A 25689-nucleotide genomic window follows, 5' to 3' on the forward strand; every position below is an offset into this window, starting at 1 on the left:
ATTTAAATGCAATATTTCAACCTTTGTATCCTTCTACAAAACTGCAGAACAGTGAAGAAGGGAAAAGAAGGTGAAGCAGTTCCACTCTGGCAAGGAGCGTGTGGATTTAATATCATGCTCAAGTTTGCATTTGTTGCCTTTGTAACAGTAACCAAGTGTGCACTTTCAGCCTGGTCAGATAGCTTTCTGGAGATGGAAGACTTTTACAGCCATCTTTTCACACTGGTGATTAGCAGTTTATCCCTTCCTCTTTAATCTGAGTATGCCTGATGTTGGTCACAGCAGTGTGACTAGTTCTAGTGTGACTAGAAGTGCCACAGCAGCAAGGTGGAGCTCTGAGCTGTAGAAGAGATGCAAGAAGTTGAGGAATTACTTAGTCCATGATGAATTATGTACGCTATGTGTCCCTGTCTTCATACTGTTACCTGAGAGCAAGGATTATCTTTGGTTTTCCTGTGAGAGCTGCGGTATAGATGTATCCTTAAAGAGCTCTGAAATGAAGATTCCTTCTCTGTTACAGTAATTTTTATCTTACTAAACAGTTCTGTTCCACAATATAAGTGCATGTGCCATGATGTTAGGATTGTACATCTGGTTACCATAGTGAATGGAAAAACAACTCTAGCAGGTTTTGAGGAACAGCATATTAGGCTTGGACAAGTTTTACAGCAGATGACCTCCTTGTGGCAGTGCAAAAAAAATCCTGGCAAGCACCCAGATTGTCTTTTATGGATAAGTATTAATTGTCTGCAGACTGCCTGGCAAGAAGAATTATTATAATGAGAGGATATAACTGTTTATCTAATCTTGCTCCTTTGCAGCCTAATGTGCTTTTTCTGAGCCTAGATTTGCCTTGGTATGATCATTGACCCCTGTTAGCACAGGAAATAAGGCATTGGGGATTGGTGATCTGTACTTCTCCAACTGGTAAACCTATTCTGCTAGCTAGAATGAGGGTTTTTTTTAATCGTTTCTGACCCAGAGCATTTGTTGCCTGACTAATTTCATGGCTCTACAGTTAAGCAGCAAGATTTCTGCATGGTAGTGTTAGAGAAAGAGCCTGTTTCACAGAGCATGCAATTCATCTATATGCACAGGGTCAGTATGAGATTTAAACCATTAAGACCTTTTTAAGCTTCTTGGGTTTAACTGCTGCGTAGGTTGTTGCCTTGCTGAAGTGAGGGAGTTTGACATAGTAAGAGTAATGGGTAAATTATTTATTTATTTATAAATAAAAAAATATATGAGGAGGTTGTTTGGTTTGGGTTTTTTTGCTTTATTTTACTTTGGATATTTTATTTTTTGGAAGAGACAATGATCTGCTGCAGTCTGGGAAATGTGAGCTTCAATTTTGACGTATATTCTTTTGGTTGCAAATCACTTAGGACTCAGAATTACATTGCCAAAATAAGTGGGATCTTTATAGGTTTCTTTGGGATCATGAATGCCTTCTACCTCTGTTTAGTAGTTTTCCATATTGAGAAGGGAATAATCTGTTTGTACTCATAAATGTTGTTGTGGTTTGTTCTTTTCGGGTCAGCCTGGCCGGCTTCTGGTAGTTTCTGACTTTTTGAGAAGTCTGAAAAACGCATCAGTGTAAACCCTTGAATGCTACCCCAATATTTTGTTTTCTTAAAACAAATGCTTTGCTAAATAAAAGGTGATTAAATGTTTTCCTGGCTTTTTGTTACTATGCAAAGAATTTGTTGTATTTAGATAAAGATGAGAGAAATCTAATTCTTTGAGTTAGTGTTTTTCTCCATTTTGGGAACTGAGCTGTATAGTTTTTTGGGGGGGCCTTTTTTTTGATTTGAGAAACTCCAGAAATTTTACCTGATTCTTCTGGGCCACAAAGAAAATATTATCGCCAGCTTCATATGCTTCACTTCAGTGATTTACTTATGATAATAATTTTCAATATAGCTTGGGGAACTTGTGTTAGTGGATGGGTGCCTAACGTAAAACTCTGGGCTGGATTGCTTCCTTCCAGCTCTAGGTGGGCATCTCCTCCAGGGAGTATGGGAGCTCTTCTGGAGTCTGCAGAGGCCTGCAGGAACACAGAAAATTACATTGGAGGCTTTTGCTATTTTCTTTTTTCATATCTGTTTTTTATATGTTTCCTTTCTTTCTGCAGAGAAGAGTATCTGTAAATGGGACTGTCTTGGTGCTATGTGTTGTTAAATCGCACACCATGATTTATGGAATTTCTGGGGTGCTCATGATGGCTGTTCTTAAGATTTGGACAAGGAGGACTAAACTATGTAGCTTCTTGAGTCTGTGTTCTTTCATTCCATGCTTTAGGATAGAAACTGAAAGAATAGACATGTGGACATGTTCTTGGGCAGCTTGCTCGAAGTGGCCCTGCCTGAGCAGGGGAGTTGGACAGGGTGACCTCCAGATGTTCCTTCCAGCCTCAACCATTCTGTGAAGAATTAGTTCCCTGTGTGTAGTATATTTAGTTAAATAATTATATGTTTAGATGAATGCAGGCATACAAGGAATATACTGCTGTAGAAGAGATAATTATATAACTATTATGAGGGAAAATTAATAATTTTTATCTTTAATTGCAGTGTGTCACTGGGCTCTTAGTGATTGTTTGCTTCATGTTTTAAAGCAGTAGTATCTACACAGAATGTGCAAACTGTGTTTATTTTTTTTAATGGGAAAGTGAAATGAGATTTAATTCTTAAGGTCTGTGTTTAAAGTTTAAGTTCCCAAAATCGTTTAGCAGGAGAGTAACCTATAGAATGCATTTCCTAATGAATAGAACTGATGAGGTAACAGGCAGCACTCTCAAAATGTGTATTTTCACTCTCTTTCAGGTAATTGAGAATGGGTCCTCAATGATGCTAAGTCTACAATGGGAAGTATCACACTTCGCTATTTCTGCTATGGGTGCCTTTTCACATCTGTGACCTGGACACTTCTGCTCTTTGTTTATTTTAACTTCAGTGAAGAAAACCAATCCTTCAAGAATGTGCCCATCAAGGGGCTGGAACCTCAGAGGCCATTTCCAAAAAAATTCTACCCCCGTTTTACACGAGGGCCAGTTCACATACCTGAATTGCAACAGAAAGAGAATAAGATAGGAAATCCTCTTGGAAATCATGTCCAGGACCCAGTTAAGGGAGAGGTAGAATTCTCTCCTGAAATGGGTAAGTGGTTTTCAGTGTTGGTGACAAAGTTATTAAAACAATAGAGGAAATGAGATAACAAGGGTGTTTGTAAAGGATCTTGGGGAAAAATGTATAATGAAGTCCTTGTGTTTGTTAAACCTAGTGGCTCTCTCCATTAGGAATTACTTGAAATCCATTCTACTGTGTTTAATCCAAAATATACTATTCCTAACATTTACAGCTGTGCTAATGAGGACTGGATTACAGCAAGGTGTCTCCCCTTGATGTAGTTCTTGCTTTTGGAGTTCAGTGTATGCTTGTTTTGTATCTTACTCCTATATTAATTGGGCTCAAATACATAAACTTTAGCTACAGAGGAGCTCTGCTCATATGCAGTAATTAAAAATAGCTTGATAACAATACACAATGAAGAGGACCCATTGAGTTAGAGAATATCCTCAGAGTATGAAATCATCTACAAGAAATGTGTGTGGGGAAAAATTACAGTGAAAGATTTATTGAGATGACAGTGGGTCAGGCTGAATCCTGCTTACTTTGTACCAACAAAGGTCTGTGTGTTTCACTGGAGCATATTTCATCAATGAGATGGTTTAGGTTTGTCTTCCAAACTTGTCTTCCAAACTAAAATGCTTTGTGTATTTAAATGCTTACAGCTTATTCGCTACTGTGTTCAGATGTGCAGACTGGGCTTGTTGCGTACTGTCTTGCAAACTTGCTTTAAGTCTGGAAGCAGAAACTGAGTGTTGTGGTATTGGTTTCCGCTGCTTCTTTGGGAAATATGGCATAGTAACCTTCATAGTCAGGAGTTTAATACTCATATCTGTCTCAAGTCCTCTATCATTACTTTGGAGGAATGTTTGGATCCTAAGCTTCAAGAGTTTATAGAACTTTACCAAACTTCGGTTTCAGAGTTGTTAGACCTGTATGAGTATGTAGGAAAAATGCAAATTCATGTTACCTGTGGCATTACAAATGTTTATCAGTTCACTGCAAAAAACATGAGAGCTAAAGTGAGGTGAAGGCCAGTCCACAGGTGGCCATTTCTTTCCAACTATTCAGCATGGGCCAGGAAAAAAATCGGAGCATTTTAACTGAAAAGTCCCTTGATCTTCAAACCAAGTGTCTGGTTTGGCTGGTGAAAGCTAAGGCGAGTTATAGTGCCAGGATAAATTCTACATGAATCATCAGTAGGCAGCTGGCTCTCTGTTAGAATTAGATCAGGTGCTGCAGGAAAGGGCTTCCTGTCTATCTAGGTTAGGACAGTGATTGATAAACACGCAAAGCAAAAAAAAAGAAAAGTTGACATATGATAGCAAAAACCAAACTGTCATCTGGTATGGCAATCTTTTTTTTTTTTTTTTTTTCCTCCCCAATTAATCTGAGAGCCACATAATGCTGCTGAAGTAAAGCTTAAACTGCTGCTTCAGTTGTAAAGCCCTTATTTTCCAAGGATGTTTATCTGCTGTTTGAACTGAAATCTTTCAGGCCTTTTGCATGCACTTAGGATATTGTTCTTCATGAGAATGTTTTAAAAATATCAGTACTCCTTCTTATCTATGATCATAAGAGCAGAAAAAAGTAGTTAGTGGTTGGGTATGGATGGACTGTAGAATGAAACATTTGGTATGTGTTTCTTAAGCTTATGCTTTGTATGAAGAAAAAGTTTTAAGCTTAACCCAGTGGCATGGTGTTTCTGTGGTGCTGAGTGTTCAAGAGTGATTGTGCTGGCTGTCTGAACTGACAAGCTGGAAACCTTAGTTTGGAAATGCACATAGTCCAGAGGAGGACTGACTGACCCCTTTAGACTGTTGGTGCTAGGAGAGTGGCACTGCCACTGCAAACGCCTCATTCCTGCCCCTGCAACTTATCCACAGTGGGGGCACTCATCCATGAGCATGGCAGTCAGTCACCACATCTTTTGTGGGTATTGTTACCCAGTGCTTCCCACCTGGTCCTGCACAAATGTCAAGGCATCTATTCTCGAGGTGTTTGATAGCACAGCTGCATTGCAATTGCTGTACTCAGACTAAAAGCAGCAGGGTGGGAAATGTAAATGGTGGGAGTGTGGATTCACAGAATTCCCTCTAGAAGATCATGTACCTACAGGTAGACTTTGTTGCTGAGACACAACTGATAGTGACACACCTGTGCTCTGAAGGCCAGCCAGGATTACTTGTTGGGAAAGGAAGAAAGCTTCAAAACTTTTTTTTATGAACTTTCTTGTGTTCTAGTTTTTAACCCATGTCATTTTCTCTGGGTATGAGCTCAGTTGGCTTCTGTGTAGCTGTTGAAAACTGGAGAACATGAGGTATGAAGAAAGGCTGAGAAGATTGGGTTTATTCTGCCTTAGAGAAAAGGCCAAGGAAGGGGTGAGATTTTGTTGCTGTCAACAGCAACTTAATGGGAGGATGTAGGGAGGACAGAGCCAGACTCTTTCCAGAGATGCATGGGATTATGATAAGAAATTGGAGCAAGGGAGAGATTTCAGTTAGGTAAGAGGAAAGATATTTTCAGTGAGATGGTGGTCAAATGCTTGAATGGGGACATGAAGAGGTGGTAGAATCTGCATCCTTGGAGATACTGGAGGCTTTCTAAACTTAATTGGACAAGTTCTGAGCAGCCTGATCTAGATAGTTGGACCTGCTTTGAGCAGGGGATTAGACCAGGTGTCCCTTCCAACCTAAATTAGTCTGTGATTGTATGAAACATATTATCCTGGATGTATGATAGCATGTGAATGAGGAACCCCCTTGTTAATTATTTTCTGCAGATTTTGAACCATATGGAGATGATGAGCAGAGTGGAAGGAGATAAATTACATGATCCTTGCTCACTTCTTGTAAGGAAATTTCAGTGAAATTGCATCTGTAGCTTGCTAATAGCTAGAGAGGATATATGCATCTCATTCTCTGGTGGCCAGCTGACCAGAGACAAGTAAAAGTCATTGCTCTGCTACCTGAATTATTGCAGAAGTGGCTAGCTGACACAGGTGGTGGCTACAGCTTCCGTCCTCTTCCTCTTCTTTTTCTGTGAAAGAGTTGAGTGAAGTACCATAATACGTTTCTATTCACACTGGTGAGTATATGGCTCAGTGAGAGAGAAGCCCATGACACCGAGTCAAGGCAGGCAGGATGGCACTGAGGATTTCAACCTTGGCTTCTAGCTGTGCACTTATGTATACCAGCAGTTGCTGCCTCTGCCATGCTCAGCAACAGTTGCTGCTTCTCCTGCAATAATCAACAGAGAAACAGCTAGCTCTGTTGCTATTTTACTTGCTGTCAAATTCCCGGGTGAGAGAAACAAGAATCTTACATTTTTTCGTAACTATTTTTATGTTGCTGCAGACTTGAGAAAACCACATGAAACTGGAGCTGCTGCTGCGAGGGTTTTTCTACCATTGTAAATGACTTTTCTTTCTCAAAAATACCATTACAGACCCTTCATCTGTACGGATAAGTGCTGATTCACTGTGTGCCAAAATCTATCCTCTGTTGCTTGTTTGATGTTGGTTTTTAGGTGGTGCTAAGAATTAGAGACCATTTAAGTGACGGGAGTGTGTCTGGTAGGGCAATAAACACAATGGAACCCTCAGTCTTTGGAGAATGATTTCATTTTATTACAGTTGCCAGGGTTACTCTTATGTCCTGCATATTTGTGAAGGGTAACAAAAATAGTTGCACAAAAATACACTTTGCAAAACCAGAGGCGTTTTTGAAGAACATAATGGATTTTAGGGGAGGTTAAAGCATACGTTTCAATCATTGATTGTTTCCAAAGGGTATTTTTGAGTCTGTTAACTGATCCTGGCATGTTCCTTTTGCAGGAATGATTTTTAATGAAGAAGATCAGGAAGTGAGAGACTTGGGCTATCAGAAGCATGCTTTCAATATGCTTATCAGTAATCGGCTCGGATACCACAGGGATGTGCCTGATACAAGAGATGCAAAGTATGTACTAATTTTTGGAGGGGATATAGTATAATTGCATGTGCTTAAGGGCTTGTTACTCATGTTATACCTGATGTAGTATCTAACGTTTTTGGTATTACGTGTCTGTTAGATACTCTTTCAGCCTCCTGTGTTGCTGGAGGCAGATTTCCAGCTATTTAAACAGGAGTGCTTCAGGTTAGGATTTTTATTTTTTGGTCTTTTCTGTCTTTTTTGACTGAGTGTTGTTTCTGGGGATCTAATTTTTTTGCCATCTGGAAAAGGTATGTGATAAGCAAAGCCTCACATAAACCAGGCTTCATGAAAAAAGAAAGATTGCCCTGAAAGCAAATTCCCAATTCTTAACTCACTTGAAGAATGCTTAATGAAGAACTAGATTGGACATACGCTTATTCAAATTTTATTAATTTAATTTTTGTGAGCAGTAGGTTTGGCAGACAGCTATTTTGATAGGAAACAAGATTCCAGAAATACTTTAAATAAAAGTCAGTGTGCAAAAGTCCTAGGAATCAGACTTCCTTTCCAGCAGTACTAGGATTATGCTTCCTATATTTCATCTTGCTAGCTGTGTATTCAGTTACTTAAAACATACTACAATTTTTTTTTTTTTTTTTGAAGCTGCATTTTGCATTCATACTTAGTACTGTAACTACCAAAAGAGATGCTATAATTCTGTTTGGTACCTTTGAAAGATGGACATTAAATGTTCCAGTGCCCAAGTTAATGAGAGACTTCCACCTTATGTGCTATTTCACATTTGTTGTAAGCTGACAGAGGGTAAGGTAGAAGAATGATTGATGACCAAAGGCGCTCTGTTTCTCAATTCAAGTCCTTGCTTGGTATCTGGATTGCACTGCTCTGAATACTTTCTACTGAAAAGTAGATTTTTTTTCTGTAATCTGTCTGATGCATATAGGGGGGAAAAAAACCACCACTGTAACAACAACAAACCCCCTCCAACATTTAATTGAAAATTAAGTAAACCTGCATCTATTTTTCTAGTGTTTTCTCTGGTGTGTGTAAATGTAGTGAATTGTACTTGCTGAAATGTCTCTCTCAAGACCTGAGTTCATTCCAAGTCAGTGAAGACTCTTCTTGTATACTTCTGGGTTTTAATTTATAATTTCTTATTTTTACTGGATTCCTTAATGCCTGGCATCTTCATACGGCATTGTTCTGTGATACTCTGCCCTGTTAGAAGTATGGACAAAATTTGAAAAGGAGAAAGAAAGAATGATCTGCTTTGAGTGGGAATCAGCTTGCAGATTAAGATGCTTCAATTCAGATAGCTGCATGTTAGTCAGTTGTCTCTGCTTTTATTATAATTAGCAGAGATCCAGTCAAGTACAGTTAATGGAGCACGCAGAGCTCTTCAGCTGACAAAATGCACTTGTCAGCCTTAGGGTGAGCTGAACACTATCTGGAATCCACTGACAGCAGTGACTAGATTTATGTGCCTTAATCTGCAGGCTGAATCCCAACCTTGGTTGTTTAAATGGGTATTTGACACCATTGGAGGTATTCTGGGTAGTCTCCAGCAAGTGGCCAATAAAGATGTTGTTTTGGTAGGCCTCATGTCATACTTGCCATTCCTGCACATGTCTGAGCTACCCAAGGGTTCTAGACAGTATTGTGACAGCTAAAACAAGCCCTTACTGTTTTCTCTTGTTTGTCTTGAGGATCTGTGATTCTCACTCCCACCCCAATCCATCATATCCTCTGTTTTCTGACAAGCAGCAATGTTAATTATAAGTCTGTATTATGTGGAGAGTAACTGACTATGCTGAGGTCTACTATAGATGTTAGGGTTTTTAAGTGTGTAGGGGTTCTTCCTACACATTTAATGTTTGCTTGTTATTTATGAAGTTTCAGCAGTGACCTAGCCCTATGGAAATCCCCCTGAAAATAAAGTGATAACTACTATATTTCTGTTTTCAGATGCAGAGAGAAATCCTACCCTTCTGATCTGCCCTCTGCCAGTGTTGTCATCTGTTTCTACAATGAAGCACTTTCTGCCCTGCTTCGCACGGTACACAGTGTCCTGGATCGCACTCCTGCACACCTGCTTCATGAAATTATTTTGGTGGATGACAACAGTGAATTGGGTGAGAGAACCTTTCAGTAATATTTTGGTCAGTGCTTACGCGTCGTGACCTTCCTGTCTCTTCCTGTGCTTTATTGACTGGTCATAATAAAAACATGAAAGCCATGATGCAAACCCAATTTGTACTGCAGTCCATTTCCAAAAAGTGCCAGCCAGTAGAGCTGCATGATGTTCTGAGAAGCCCAAGATGACATCCTCCTTGTCACCAGTGCCGTTTTACTGATGAGCTGTATATCATACAGATTTAACATTCAAAAACAGGTTTCAAAGCTAATAATGAGGAATGTGTGTTTGCAGAAGGGGTGGTTATAGTTCAGCTGTGTTTAACTTTTAACTGTGTTTAACTGGTTTTAACAGTACCTTGCTTGGGCTGCGCTGGTGCTCGGAGCAGATTACACTGATATTTCCATAAACTTTGTGGGCCGATAGTATCTGTGGCTGCATCAGAAAGGAATTGAATGCACATAGTCTCAGCTGCCGTCTTGCAAATAAGTTGATGTGGCACTATGGAAACAGCGCGTCAGTTTTCTGTACTTGCTCAGCATTTCAGACTGGTGGCGTGCTGGGATGGAGTTCAGCCTTTGCTGGGAGGGTTTTGCGTGGCTCTCGCACAGCCTCTTGTGGCCACCCTAGGAGTAGCTGTCCCTGGCTCTTGGAGCAGCCTCTGTTCCCTCAAGTCTGGAAGGGGCCCTGGAGGGGTAGACCTTGCAGAATTGCTTTGCTGTTGTTGAAAGACTGATGCTTCGGCATTTTTCACTCGAACGATGGACAAGGCAAAGACAGACAAACAATTCAAGTGTTTTGGCACTTCAAAAGTGAAGTGCCTGTTGAGGAATGTGTTAGTGTAGTGATACTTGCCAGCAGGACTGTGCAAGTTCCCTGCCTGCCTCTGAACAAGTCCACAACTTCTTGCATTTTTAAAATGGTTTTTAGATTGTATTCTTTTTAGTACATATAATGAGCTCCCTTGGTCTCATTGTTTGGTTTCTGCGTTAAGTCCTCACTTGATCTAAGAGACTGATTAGATAATGTATAATGTAGAATGAAATTCTCTTGTTATGCAGCTAAGTTCATTTCTTTGAGGTCAGATCAAATGTTAAGATACAGGAGAGAAGAAAGATCAAACACTTTATCCCTGGCTGATAAGAATACCTAGTATTTGAAAGCTTTTGTTTTGTGTTTTGGAAGCAGTATACACTCTTTGCTACAAAGTCTCTTGTGCAATTTGTTGTTTAAAGTTTTGTAACCTTCATATTCAGAACTAAGCTTGCTTCAAAACTCAGCCTTTTGAATGTGGTAATACATTTGGTTAATGCCTGTGTTCAGGCAGTAATGCCATCACTCTTCTGGTCTGTGTCTAATTTGAAGGCCAAATTCGGTTCAAAACATTCAAGTAGCAACCTTTGCCTTTTTGACTTCAAATAAACGTGTTTTGAAGCCGAAGATTGGAGGAGATATAATTTATACAGAGAATTACTGCTCTGGATGATGACAATACTACTGATGTTTGCACTGCTGCTTAGTTTTAATGGATGGATGGAATTTTACAGCTGAAGAATGGCAAAGCTGGTTTGGTGGCTGAGGTAATGGGCAAAGGCTTTCGCTGTGCCCTGGATCTCATGTGAGCTTTAGCAGGTTGCTTAATCTCTATGCCTCTCTGTATTTTCTTTTTTTATGCATTTTTCCATTTTCCCTACACTGCCTACTTCCTGAAATGGTATCTTAGATGAAATTCTGCCTATTTCTTCAGCTTTATATACAGGAACTCTGCTGCAAATCAGTGCTGTTGTGTAAAGCTTGGGTCTTTGCATCTAGTTTTGCCTCAGAAAGCTTCTTACACTCAATCATCAACAGTCTTACTAGCTAAGCAGGCATTTCCGTGGCTCAGCGGAGCCCAGTGTTATATTTTTCTTGCCCTTTGTTGCATGTCAGGATTTCTTTTTTTCCCTGCTTTAGGCTTTACCTGTTATGGAACAGCCTACAGGATATGTTGAAGACTGTTAATGGGGGCATTCTTCTATGCAGAACAAGAGATTGAAGAACAGAAAAGGAGGAAATTGTCTGCAACTCAGTACTTTGAAACAATAACACCCCTGATTCTCATCTGAGATTTCTCTTGTTTGGAGGAGCCTTTGTTCCAGAGATATGGAGCAAGATAATGGCTAAAGTAATTTTTGGAAACTCTACTGACTAAAAGGGAGCAATTCTCTCCTTGGAGCAAATTTCTCAGGCAGGCTATATTGAAGCAATTTTTTGGGTTATGTCAGAAGGAATCAGTCTTCCCAGTGAATGTGAAGCTGACACACAAGAACTGATCAGACAACGGAAACCTCAAAAGGTGTCTGAGACTAAACTGTCTGTTGAGAATGGTCCATGATATGTTCAGTCCCAGGCAACCGCTGGGCACAGTTTCCAGCAGAATGCTAGTTTGTCCAGGTCAAAACTGTTTGCTGAGAGCATATTAGCCCTTAGGTACTACTGGCTCTTGCATTCTGCTGCTCAAGCCTGTGTTGTGGGCCTGATTTAGCTAACGGGGTGGCCACAACCTTTTAGATTTCCCCTGGTGTTTTCAGAAGTTTGCACATGCAAATCTATTTCTTCTTGTATTTTATGTCCTTTCATGCAGCCTTATCTGCCCTAAGTGCTGAGTTTGATAACTGACCTTTTCTGCTTTGTGCTAGCCCTTTGTTTTCTGCAGTTGTATACTGTCTTTCCCTTGCTATGATATATCAGGTGAAGAATGATTCAAGCAGTACTTTATTTTACGTTTGCAAATCCTATTCTGTTTATTTGGGTATCTCATTTGGGTGGCACCCTGGAGATGACTTTATTTCATCAACTTTCTAGGAGACTTTCTCAAAAAAAAAATCTTTCCTATTATCTCTGGCATATGATGTTACATTCAAGACCAGGGGAGAGAATTCCTGTGACCTAAATGAATCCTGTTTGAGTCTCTCCAGAGACTTTTCTTTGAGAATATTCTCTAGCACCATATTTGCTATCTGGTACCTTCTCATTCTTGATCCATGATGCTGTCTTGCAGTGCAAAGGCTGAGATCTTAACCTTTGGAGCTGCTTCTGGGAATCTCCTTTTCAGTCTTTGTGCCTGAAAGTTCTTATATTTCCTGAAGGTTACAGCCCTGGCTTCCAAATATATTCCTTTGACATTTAATCTTGTTAACAGGAACTTTAATGTTTGAACTGACATTCATCAGAAGAATAGTATTTATTCCTTTTATTCATCAGAATAATAATATTCCTTTCTGTTGAAAGTCTGTCTGTGCCTCTTTATACCAAGGGTCTCTATGAAGTCTCAGCTGGCTTTTTGGTTTTCTTTCTCATTTTATATTGTTTTTTATTCCTCCATAAGCTTATTAACTTGTGTTTTCCTATCACTTCAGTCTTCATGTGTCCATCTTCTCTTCAGTGGTCCTGCTTTAATGTCAGAAACCACTCAGGTTTCCTCATGTGAAAAAAGTATTTTTACTCTTAAAATTGCCATTAATGTCAGTTAAGTTACAGTCATGCTTATAGATTTCAGTGAACTTTGCTGTCCTTCAAAAGCACATGCTTGCCAGCAGTGTCTTTGATTCTACCATTTTTAGAAAAGCGACAGCCTGTGGGTGAGTTGTACTTTGTATCTGCTGTTGTATTAGCTAAGCAGCTACAGAAAATGAAAGGTGCCTTCATGCTTCTTTTTAAAGGTGTCAGCATTTGTTTTCATGTATGGAACATGTGAAAGGGTTTTCATTACTTCTGCTGCAAATGACAGTCACCATGAGAAGAATTTGGAAATGCTGTTTCTTTGCATAGTGCCTTTTTTTTTAGCAACAGTAATTCCTTTTAGCATAGAGTCTAGTAGTCCCAGTTAACTTGAGTTATATTGTACAAAAGGCTTTGCAAACAGAACAGAAAAATCACAATCCAGTCTGTATTTGGGAAACCAAGGCTAAGCGTAAAACCTTAGACAGTGGCAGCATATAAAAAGTTAATTGGGAAAATACAAGGAAGTGCTTATCAGCAGGAATGCGCCTGCCTGTGGAAGGCCCAGTGATGTGGTCAATCACCCCCTTCAGTGCAGGGTGTGCACCTGCTTTGTCCATGTGCGTCTCCACAATGCAGCAGAAAAAAGTGAAGCAGTTGCTAGGAAAATGTGCAAGTAAAACAACAAGAAAAGGCCCCCAGAATTGGAGGGCAGGTGTACCATGTGGGATCACTGACTGTGCTTTTGATACCCATGGTTTGAAGCTGTGTTGTATTGGGGTAGCTTTTTCACCCTTTTTTGAGTTGAACATCTTGGGACTTTTACAGTTTCCATCCTGTTGTTGAACTAGTGTTTTCCTTTTCTCAGCTGACTTGAAGAAGGACTTGGGTGAATATGTTCAAACTCAGCTTCCAAAAACCACAAAATTGGTAAGAAATGAGAAGCGGGAAGGCTTGATTCGAGGAAGGATGATTGGAGCCTCTCATGCCACAGGTATAGTTTCTTGTTTCTCTTTTCCTTGCATACTCTGACCATATGTTAATTGTGTGACTTCTCTTTCTGTAGTGCAGCTCTTTCAGATGTTTTATGTTTGACCTGTGATTGCTTTAGTCCACTGTAGGGACTCTGCATGTCATGTCACGTTCTAAGCTACACAGTTTAGTTGAGGGGAAGAAAGATTTGAGATAATGCTGTCTTAGCTGAGAGACATTTTAGCAATTGTTTCAGAATAATCACTGACTTTAAAACTAATTGTATCGATCTTTGGCTGTTACATAAACCTATGTCACAACAGCTACACAAAGTCTTCAGTGATACTTCTATAATGATAATTGGAGACCTTAACTAACATAACCTGTGTATTTAAATGTTTACATCATGCAGTTGACCATGATCTTTATAAAGCTTTATCCAGTATTTTCTCATAGCTTTACTGAATTAGTCCTCACCTGAGGTTTTTCTGTTACTCAAAGAGAAGGAAGCAAGGAGGACTTGGTACTTGGTTGTATGTAAATAGAGAGTAGATATAATAAATTAAATGGATTTATAGTTTGTAATTAATTTTAGGAAATCTGTGCTGTGTAAGGAAGGGGGTGATTTTTCAAGTCACCCCAATAATGACTTTGGAAATTTGGAGTCAAATTTGAGTGTCTTTTAAATGTTGTCTGAACTGTTGATTTATCTGTTTTTTTTCTTCCTGCAGAAGTTTGCTTTTGATAAAATGAGTTAGTTTTTTAGAATGGGTCAGTGACATGGTAAAACAAAACCAGTATTTGACAAAATTTAGTGAGGAAGTGTAGATTGTCCTAATTCATGTCCTGAAAGAATGTTGTCTTGGGAACATCTCCATCTGCACTAGGTATTGTGGTTGCAAAATATTTTCTGCATGTTTCATGTGAAAACTGTTGCTCTGAAATAGCAGTCGTCTTTGTTAATGTACACACTAATCTGGTTTCTAATTTGTCAATCTAATTGTAACACTTCTCATGCAAGCTTTTCTGTTGTTCAGTGAGTGTTAATTGGGATAAAAACAGTATTTGGTGCTTTATGTACACTGTGTGTCTCTTACCATAATATGCTTCCAGTTAAATTCTTCGGTGTCTGAGAAAGTGTTACTTTTTCAAATAATTTTGAGTGGCAGACAAGGTCTCTTAATTGGTGTTTGCTCATTAGCATTGTAATGGCGTAATCCAGAGAGAAAATTGTGCTTACACTTTCCAAACTGTGATAGGAGGTATTTGAGTTAGTGCAATTTGAAGTAATTTTATTGTTCTTCTGAACTGCTGGAGTTGTCTTTTTTTTTTTCTTCTTCAGTCAAATACTGTCTGTTGTTAATGGGTGTCTCATTATATTGGCATGTTTCAAAGTTGTTTTCCTTAAAGCTCTTTCCCATCTCTTCCATGTTATTCTAGTATTATGTAAATTTAATGTTGCATCGTAAAAATTCAGATGACTTTTCAGATCAACAGAGCCTGCAGGTGTCTCATGGATCAACTGTCCTCTCTGACCATAGTGGATAATCCCTGTGTAAACTGATGGGACTGAAGTGTTGTTTGGTCTAATACTGATGGATTTGGCTGTGCCCATTTAGGGAATTCATTCTCCTTTTAAACTAATATAAATCCACAGTCACTCTAGAGCTAATGAAATGGGGCGATGCTTTATGTTACTTTATATTCAAGAATTGAAACGTTGTGGCTTGTTTCATGGACAAATGGGAATTAGTTCATTAGAATGACTTTGTTTAAAATCCACAGATCTTCGCACAGGTCTTTGCTGCAACAGTACCTGGATGGATGCTGAAGCATGATACGAAGTGAGCCGAGGGCAATTACAGTCAGTGAACAAAATGAGCTTTGTCATGGGGATAATTCATCCAGTCCAGTATCTGTCATCTTCAGCTATCTCTGTAGTCTAACTCAGGCATGGGAGGTGCTCTGCATTAGGACAAATGCACCTCATAACTCTTAGAACACTGGTCTGATGATGTTTCATTTGAAGTACAGTAGCTCTGCAGAATCTGGGTAGAAAATTTGATGACTATAAAACCCTGTCAAAGAAATGCAGATAATGGCTCACTTGAGCAATTCATGGCTAAATGTGAATAGTCAGGATATACCTTCTGCCTTTGACTAAACTAATCCCTGTGGAGTCTCTGGTTTGTCAGTACTCTGAGTGCAGATGGTGTTTTCCCTCTGTTACACAGCGTGGTGAGGATACTGTGGATACTTTGCTGCCTATATAATAGCTAATGTGTTTGTGTGTTTCACACTACCATGGATCTTTGTGTTTTGTGTGCTTTGGCCTCTGTAGGGAAAGTGCTGGTATTCCTGGACAGTCACTGTGAGGTGAATGAGATGTGGTTACAACCTCTGCTGACTCCCATCAGAGAAGATCGCAGGACTGTGGTGTGCCCTGTGATTGACATAATCAGTGCTGACACGCTTACCTACAGCTCTTCCCCTGTTGTGCGCGGAGGATTTAACTGGGGCCTGCACTTTAAGTGGGATCTTGTTCCTTTGTCAGAACTGGAAGGACCCGAGGGAGCCACTGCTCCAATCAAGTAAGGTTCCTCCTATGTGGTGTGAAGCTCTGTATAACATATGGATGATCAGAAGCACTTCTTAAGCATTCTGGAGAGTTATCTGCTTGTGCAGTTTTAGAAGCAGATGCCTAACCTGTCAAATATCTGACTTGCTTTACTTGGAAATAGTTTTGGTTACTGTTATCTATTTCAGTTTAATTTCTTGCATTTGATCACGAATTAGATATATCTGTCTTATTAGGTCAAGAAAACACACTTCTAGAGAATGCTTATATCAGCAGCTATTGCTAAAGATGAAAGTCTGAAGGAGCTCTTGCTATTCTGTATTAGATCTGCCCAGTAATTTCACTTTTGAGCTATGCATTGATGTTTGTTTCCAGTCTGTCAGTTTGGCTTAATGATGATTTTGATAACTGTCTTTGTGCTAGTAATGCCTGTTTATCCCACTTTATATAGACGCTACAATTTCTGTGATGAAATGCTAAAGAATTGCTAGATTGGGAAAATAATTTTTTTTCTGGTAATAGGAAGGTGGTTCCCTAGTTGATGGGAGAGAACATCAGAGCATATGGTAATTTTCTATGTCGACATAATTTTCTTTGCTTCAAGTTTAATTTATATTTTTCCTCAAACAAGCAATTATTTTGTCATAAAGCTTCCTAAATGAATACACGTGGATGTGAAAACTATCTTTAAAATATGATGTTTCTTTGCACAGTGTTGCAAATGCCTAAAAATGTCTGCTGGAAACCTGTGTGTATTGTTTTTGTGGGTCTTTCGAGTCTTAACCATTGGTGGCTGTCTTGCCTGTACAGAACTGGCAAGATTTGGTTCCTACTGGACGTGTAACTTATAAAATGATGTCAGTAGATGCCTTTTTTAGTAGCAGACACATCTGGTTCAGACACAAGAATAGAAGCTGTCACAGTGTGAATCGCTTCATGAGATGGGCCAGTGCTGGTAGAACGATGGCAAGAAACTGATGGTGCCTTTTCTAGTTGCAGGTATCTTTCTCAGGGTAGAATTCAGGTTTGTAAGGTGGAAGAACTTTGTATTTTTTACAAACTGACTCCTTGCAGATAATGTGGTACTTTTAAAAGATTGCAAAGTGAAAAAGAAATCGGGCAGTCTCATCTGTCTTTCTCTTGGACTGTAAATGAAGAGCATTTCAGGCTGACGCAAGCAGCTCCAGCACAAGGTTCTTTGCTGTTGTCTGACAGCCGTGCAGTTAGTCTTTCCATGCCTGCCCATCACAAGATTTGGTCTGAGAAGCCAGGAAAATCCTTAAGTTGCTTAACAGTTTGGCTTGTTTGGAAAGTGTCACGGTGGCAATTTCTGAAGCTAGAAGGGAAAGGACAGACTAGGAAAATCTGAATGGGGAACCAGCATAGAAAATCTTAAAATCCTTATTCTGTTAAGAACTGCTCTCACAGTTAATGTGGGGGATGTCTGAACTTTAGTTCTTGCTGTGTTCAACACCGTTGTTGCGTTCCTTCAACTCAATTGAAGGAAAAACACCCATGAAAAAGGCAGAGAACTTTAAGTTAAAGGGAGTAATCTAAAAATAATACATTTTCGAAGTACGAGAGTGACTTTTCCTACTTGGGGGTCTCTGCCTGCTTTGAAAAAGAAGGTAGATTGCTATTTAGCCTTTGAAAATGGCTTTCCATCAAATGGAAGGTCTTACATTCTATATTTTAGAGACCTTCATAATGAAATAATTTGGTGCCAGGGATGGAAAAATTGAGAGCACCCTTTCAAACCAGGCTTTAAAGTGACAGAAGCTGTAGTGGAAAATTGTGTGAGAAAAGCAAGGAAATCCACACTCAGGCTTGGTTTTGTCACAGGTTTTTATTAGTAAGGATTACAAGAATCCTGTTCCCAGTCCATTGTATGTTCCAACTATCATATCATATTTATGTAGTGTTTTTAATATTATTTTTTTAATATTCTAGGGCACCCACATATTATAACTTTGTGATACAGTAGCAATTCAATCTAGAGACTGTACAATGGGGGTCATACACAGATTTTTACAAAATAAAGCACCATTCTAGTAACAGGCAAGGTGAAAAACCGGAAAATGTTGAAGTGAACATCTATGCCAGTGTACAAACTGTAAATAACTTACCAATTAACTGATCACTGCATCAGTGATGAAACAATGCTGCTCCTGGTATTTATCTAAGCTGCAGAGTAGCATTTCTTTTAGCAGCCTCCTGGCTTATATAGTTAAAATTTGGACCTTGATCTAATTATATATATATATATATATATATATATATACACACTATAGTTAAAATTTGTTTCTTGATCTAATTTAATATGGGAAATTAATGTGTACTCTAGATTCTACTCTTTCTGCAGTTCAGTCAAGCCTGGTCTGTATAATTTGCCCCACATTATTTTGTGCAAGTGTACACATTTGTAACTGTAGGGAAACTAGTTTCTTGTAAAGACAGATCTAATTAAAGGCAACTCCTAAGTTTCACTGTAGAAAACTCAATGGACTCCAAACTTGCACAAGTTTTTACTTTTTTATTTTTGTTTGGGTTTTTTTTGTAGAGAAACAGCTTTGTTCCTTTTTCTCTGTCCTATCCCTTTTGCTTGTTTGCTATGCAAAGAAATATGGTTTATAGGTATTAGAATAATAAAATATCATAAATACCACTTACAGATCTGCAAATGTTTTGAGACTAGCAGTGTAATCTGATTTCTAGTGTCTGCAGGATTTAAATTATATTATTTAAAATGTATTAAATTTAAGCTTCGAGACTAACAGATTCAGCTAAAATTATTGGGCTTTCTTCTCTAGAAGAAAATGAACTACTTCCAATATTCCTTTTTAGGTCACCTACTATGGCTGGAGGCCTCTTTGCCATGTATCGTGAGTACTTTAATGAACTTGGACAATATGATAGTGGCATGGACATCTGGGGAGGAGAAAATCTGGAAATATCTTTTCGGGTAATCTGGCTTTTACGTGTATTGGAGTATGAACCTCAGTGTCTGGCTTCTTCTCTTCCCTATGTACAATTTCTTTAGCACTTGAATAGCTATTTGCACACAGAAATTGGTACGCTTATTCCCAGGAAGGATGCCTTCAGCATGCAGTAACTGCCTTTACAATAATCTTTAAGTTACGTTTTAATGGGAAGATTAAAGAGAATTTGGAGCTCTGTAGTTAAATGTTTGTGACTTTTTCTTAGGTGGAGCATTTCATAATACCCAGAGAAGTATAAGAAAAGAACAATCATGCAAATTTCTGAAATGAGTTTATAAGCAATATCTAATGAATTTCACAAGTCTGTTAAAAAGATGCATGGCTCACAGCAGCATTGGTAATAAGTAAGCTTATTATACGTATGGGACTTTTCAGACACTTCAGCCTCCTTTTTGAGGGCCTCGAAATGTAAATATTTTATGATTAAATTAAGAGTCTTGTAGAGGAGTTTATTTCATCTTCCATGTCACTCCCCTGAAAGAAAAAACTTTTTGTGCTCAATGTCGTGTTTGCCTCTTCACTTTTGTGAAATGGATTCATCAACAGATTTGACGAGAATCTGCCTGAAAATGAGATGCTATCATGATAAATATGAAAAGGGTATTAAAAAGGGAACACAACCTCCCCCTGCCCCAACCTCAAATCAAACATACAACACCCAGAACTTTAGAGGAGTCTGTCAAACTGAGTCATTAGAGAAATCAAGATTAGAGCTCAAAAATAAGAACTGTCATTTCATAAATTTGAGTGATTTAAAGAGGTATGTACTGAAAAAACAAATTTTTTTTCAGGTTTTCAGTACAAAATACAATTATTAGATATCTGAGTAGAAGTGTATGGAGGGTGAGGAAATTATGGTTGTTACTGTGTAATACGCAGTTTCAATAAAAAGGGCTTTGAAAAACTGGAGTATATTCAAAGAGCTTTAAAAGATCTGGAAGCCCCATCTCCCTGGGGGAGAGTTGTAAAGGACTTCAATCTTGATCTTATCCAGGAGGAGTTTTGGAAGTGACTTGATTATAAAGTGGTATGTGAAAAGATTTTTCTGAGATTGGCCCTTTGCTGGACTAATATGTTTTCCAATGATGATAATTTGCTGGAAGCTGAGGTTTAAAAAGAAATTTAAAAAAATAAGTGGAAGTAGAGTGTAAATGAAATCTAAATCTGGTGTTCAGTGAAGCTGGATTAAGGCACCTAAGTGTAGTAGCTGAATGTGAACAGTATTTCTGAGTAATTCCCTATACTTAACAGAAACAAACAGCTGTGTAAAATAGGTGCTTATACTTAGTTGAAAAGATCTCCAGGCTCCCTTGATGATATTGACTGATCTTCATTACCTGTTATGGAAGTGTGGACATGTTAATCAGCAAGTTGAATCCTGGCCAGTAGGTTTCAGTGTTTTCTAATAGGTCATTAGAGCATAAAATTTTAGAAAATTTACTATTTGTTTTGTGTAAGCCATGACATGTTATGTGGCAAGTGTGATGATATTACAAAAATATAATATTTTCTAACCTGTGGATTTGATAATTTGATTTATCGGAAAGCATGATATATGGGACAACATTGCTGACACCTAGTCCCATCATAATGCATAGATCTGCCTAAGTATCCATACAATGAGTATACATACATTGCCAGTATACATACAATGAGGTCTGTTTTGCTTTTGTTTGGACAGATCTGGATGTGTGGTGGCAGACTTCTGATCATCCCCTGCTCCAGGGTGGGACACATTTTCCGTAAAAGGCGTCCCTATGGCTCACCAGGGGGACAGGACACTATGGCTCATAACTCACTGAGGCTGGCACATGTGTGGATGGATGAATATAAGGTAAGAGACATTTCTAGGTCATGAAATAAGTTAACTGGCTTATTTGTCAAAGGACTGTATCACATTGGAGTCTGTTAGCAGCTCTAATGGGGTCTTTCTTCTATAGTCTTATTTTGTAGTGTGATTTAATTTTGGCATGAATTCCTAAATTCTGTAAGATTGTCAGTTGGCTTTTGAGTGCTCAAGTCTCCTCCCTCTTACTTACACTGCCTGCAGGAGATTCAGTTTTATGCCTTTTTAATGAAGGGGAAGATGATGAGTGAGTTCTTGTAAGCTCTGTATTGCTTTGTGTCCAAATCAGTATTATGTGGCAGCTATATACTGCTATATGCCTTAAGGTAGTTTCCATGTTAGTGAAACAGCGATTTTGTTGGTTGCTTGCTTGTTTTCTGGTTTAGTTAGCTGTCTGATTCTTAGTCTGTTTTGTCCTAGAAGATCAGTCAGGATTGACTTCTGTATTCCAGAGCAAGTGAATTCCTTCCTTGTCTTCAGATCTTGGTACTGATGCTTTTGAATGTAGATCAGGTTTTTGTGAAGCCCTCATCTCTGTGATACTTGAGGACATTGTGTCTTGTGAGACCACAGGATTTGTTTTGTGGCCAGCTCCTGTGCTCCTTACAATTTGTATACAAGACCTATTTTATTAACTTCATATTCTTTAGAGGTTTATGTTTCAAACCCCATCCTTTATCTTGATGTGCAGTCAGTTTGAGGAACCTATTAGGGGTCATTAATTTTTATCTTCATTCTCCATCTCCATAATGCATTGGTGGATTTGATCTATCACTTTCTCTTTTATTGGTGTCTGGACACAGTTGTTCTGTGATTAATGGTGGCTTTCTCTGAAGCTTGGAATTGATTCTTTGTTATAATTTCCAGCTGATACTGCTTTGTCCAACAAGGACTTAAACTGCTGATTCTAGCAGTCTCTTATCACAGATTTATTTCCTGAATGCTTCCAGCTGTTTCTAATCTAATTCTCTGATAGTTGCCAGAGTATATAGTTATGACAGATTTACATATGGAAGGCAAGCCTGAAAATATTTTTGTTTTTATAAGTGTAATGCAATATAATTTACTGAAGTGATTGTATGATGAATGGTACAAAGATAAGACTTAAATGACCTGTTTTGCAGCAAAGAGCAAATACCAATATTTAATAAAGTTGCATAATGGAAGGGAAACAGCTAAATTTTCGTAACTGTCAAAAGCAAAATGTAAAAGAAGTAGGTTCATGTATACAATGGAAATAATGCAGAAAAGGTAGGATACTAAAATTTGAACTTAAACCAGGAAAAAATGCAATTGAAATAGCAGAGCTACTTTTTTGGAGCAGACGAATTTCTGATAGCGATGTCCAGTCTATCTCCAAACTTCCTCAGAGTTGTCCAACAGTCCAGTATACTCAATGCTTCTCCTTCCTCTGCTATTAAAATAGGAGTGATATATCCAGTGCATCCAAATGCTCAAAGATCCTGATAAGGACAGATGTGTAATTTGTCTTGATGACACTGTCTGTCATCTGGATATCAGAGATGGCAGTAGATAATTGAAAACTGTCAGAGCCACATTATGGTAAGCAAATTCCAGATGTCTACTAGAGATTAATCCAACAAAAAACTTTAGCTCAGTGCCCTGAAAACTGATTTCTAAATAATATCTAGTAAATGAGTTAACGTGCAAATACAATGCCTTTTCTGTGAGATCTGTACATCTAGCTGGAATTAAAGACTCTACAAGGGGATTTTTCTTCTAATTTTGGTAATATAATAGTATTCGTGCCACATTGTACATTCATTAATTCCTGTTTGTCCCTGTTTGTTAGAGTTGAACATCTTATAAAATTGAGCTGGAATATTAATCTGTCCCTGCTAACCAGGTACAAATCCAAGTACAATCATAAATTAGAACATGAAAAAATACCATTGTGGGAGCCTTTCTGGAGGTGATGCAGATGAACAGGAAAAACTGAACTTCACAAGGTAGTCCTCTTTATAGGTCTGTTCAGATATGGAGGTTTTTTTGCCCTGATAACTTGTAAAGTTGGAAGGTTGGAAACTGGAGGACAAAATACACTTGCACCTCACAACAATGAAAATAATCAATTGGGCAATCAAACTAATTTAAAGAAATCTTTGCCAGATGAGGATGACGATGCACACATCTGTTTCTGACATAATGACTTTAGGATGCCCTTATTGTCAACAGAGTATGAGGCTAATTTGTTTCCTCCTCAAGTTGGCATCTAAAAAAGGTCAGCAGATTGATGCCCAAGAAATGCCTTCATCAAAAGAAGCAGTCTAGAAAGATTAGCTCAGACATAGGCAAGATAAATCTCACCTCCTGTGGCAATCTAAATACTGGAATTTCCTAGTGCCAGTTTCAAACTTAATGGTTTAAAGCATTAGCAAATTAAATTCAAAGGGGAGTTCTGCAAACAGGAAAGAGTTGGAAATCAGTAATCTGAAATTCTTTTCTTCTTGTCCCCAACCTGTTTCTCTTAAATACAGGAGCAGTATTTTGCTTTGAGACCTGAGCTAAGGATGAGGAACTATGGAAATATTACTGACCGTGTAGAACTGAGAAAAAGATTGAACTGCAAGTCATTTAAGTGGTATTTAGATAATATCTATCCTGAGATGCAAATATCTGGGCCCAATGCCAAAGCTCCACAGCCAGTCTTCATTAATAGAGCACAGAAGCGACCAAAAATAATCCAGCGTGGAAGGGTAAGATAAACTTAAAAATACGGAATTCTGTTTTTAAAATTATTTTGTGATTCTGAAAGATTTGCTCAAATACAAGAACAATAATCTGTTTCCACACAGTATAGAGTTTTAGTTTTGCAATGAGCTGTCTTTAAAATAACAGAATCTGTGTGTTTAGACAAAGGCAAATCAGTTTCACTCTGATCTATATTTCAGTTCATCACACTAGATACTATTCAATGAGACTTCTTGCCTCAAAGCTCTGAGTTATGCAGTTTTGATGTCTTTAGAATGAACTTTCATGGCTGTTGGTTCTGAAGATGGATTTGGGTAGAGAGAAATTTGGCCTCAAATACTCATGCTCTGTTGGTTTATGATAAGAGTACAATGTAATTTATCCAGTAAAAGGCATGAGTTTGGAAACTAATTTTCTGCGAAGATGAACATTTCCATTTGAGACTGATGATGGCTTTTCTAGTCTTCACTGTTAGATAATGAACAAAAAATGAGTTTTGATCCTTTTTTCTTTAAAGTAGAAGTGAGGAGATAAATTTTTACCTGTATTCATGAAGGAAATCATGGCTAAATTCATGCCTTAGTTCTGACACCTATGTTTATAGGTTTGTATGCAGGCAAAGCCAGCATACAGTTGTATCTGTTCTCTCCAGCACCAAATTCATCTGATTTGTCCTTTTTATGTTTCCCAAAAATAATGGATAACTTCAAAGCCAAGACAACTTTCTCAAGTTTTTCAAATATTCTTTGAATAGACTATTTCATGTGCACATAGATGATGTGTGGCAGATTCCCTTCTAGCTCAGTAATTGGGAGCATTAAATAGCAATGTGACCTTCTCCACAAGGTAACACAGACTACAGTAGCTGTTGAGAGTTGCTGGTCCTGCAGATACATTCAGGCTGGAGGACCTGAGTTCATGCAGAACCTGTTGATATCATTAGATTTTTATTGCTTGGAAGCAGTTATCTGGCAATCCATGTTTTTGCAGTGTTTTTATAATAGTATCCTAGCCAAGCTGTAAAGTTAGTTATTAGGTAAAACATGTGTGGTTTCCCTGAATAAAACTGATACAATGAGCTGATTACCCTAGTTGTTAAATTCCTCTGGTCAGACACACACATGGACACCCCCCTGTTAAATTTAATAGCTTTCTGCTTTCATTCAAACAGAAGTCTAACCAAGGAATTGCTGATGTGGGGGAGGCTACTTGAGGGATCTGAATCCCTCAACAACACTTAAGGGGAAATTTTTCTAGCAATAATTTCCCATGGTGTAATTTGTGCACCCTTTAAGAAGAGGGAGACCAGACACAGAAAAGTGCAGTTACTTAGCTTTGTTCTCCAGGGTTCAGGAATTATACCCAGCATTGTGTGAGAGAATCGGCTTTGGCTCTGATGATTGTATAAACTATTTCCAGATGCCTACAAGGAACAGAACGATCAGCCAATGTCACCAATGCGTGCCAGACTCCTTAGGATTCAGGATGAATCATTCCAAATCCCAGTTTATTCTCAAAAGCTAATTGGGCCAGAGATAAGTGCTGGTTTGACAGCTGGGAAGAACTGTAATGATCACAAATTGTGACAGTTCTTAACAGTGTTATCAAATGCTGATCACCACAGCCAATAAAAACAAGGACAAAAATCATATAAAACTTATGTAGCTGTATGGTTTGAAAACCTTCTGCTGAGTGAAGAATGATGAAAATTAGATCTCTCCTAGAAGTCTCTGGGGTGTGAGGAAATGTTACTTAGAAGGTTTTGTGTAATTTGTTTCAGATGTGTGTAGGGAACAGGAGAAACATCGTGCACTTGAGGAGACTGTTGATGTGCCTTGGGACAGCTATTGCCAGAAATGGTGTTTAGTGAAGAATATTATTGGTAGTTGTACTCTAATGTTTCTGTCA

General features: G+C 38.5%; 1 protein-coding gene across 5 annotated transcripts in view; it reads left to right on the top strand.

The window, feature by feature from the left end:
• GALNT11 (polypeptide N-acetylgalactosaminyltransferase 11) overlaps nt 1-25689 on the top strand; it is a 54385-nt gene that overhangs the window by 13733 nt on the left and 14963 nt on the right. For 4 of the 5 annotated variants that reach the window (XM_074899886.1, XM_074899887.1, XM_074899888.1 and 1 more), the window contains exons 2-9: nt 2826-3158; nt 6964-7087; nt 9026-9192; nt 13543-13668; nt 15988-16237; nt 19069-19186; nt 20905-21057; nt 23568-23786. In XM_074899886.1, coding sequence (XP_074755987.1) covers nt 2864-3158; nt 6964-7087; nt 9026-9192; nt 13543-13668; nt 15988-16237; nt 19069-19186; nt 20905-21057; nt 23568-23786 — 1452 coding nt within the window. In that variant the 5' untranslated portion in view covers nt 2826-2863. Of the gene's footprint in view, nt 1-375; nt 393-2825; nt 3159-6963; nt 7088-9025; nt 9193-13542; nt 13669-15987; nt 16238-19068; nt 19187-20904; nt 21058-23567; nt 23787-25689 lie in introns of those variants that run through there. The other variant, XM_074899890.1, reaches the window with a different exon arrangement.

This window comes from Athene noctua, chromosome 2, assembly GCF_965140245.1.
Source record: "Athene noctua chromosome 2, bAthNoc1.hap1.1, whole genome shotgun sequence".
NCBI lineage: Eukaryota > Metazoa > Chordata > Aves > Strigiformes > Strigidae > Athene > Athene noctua.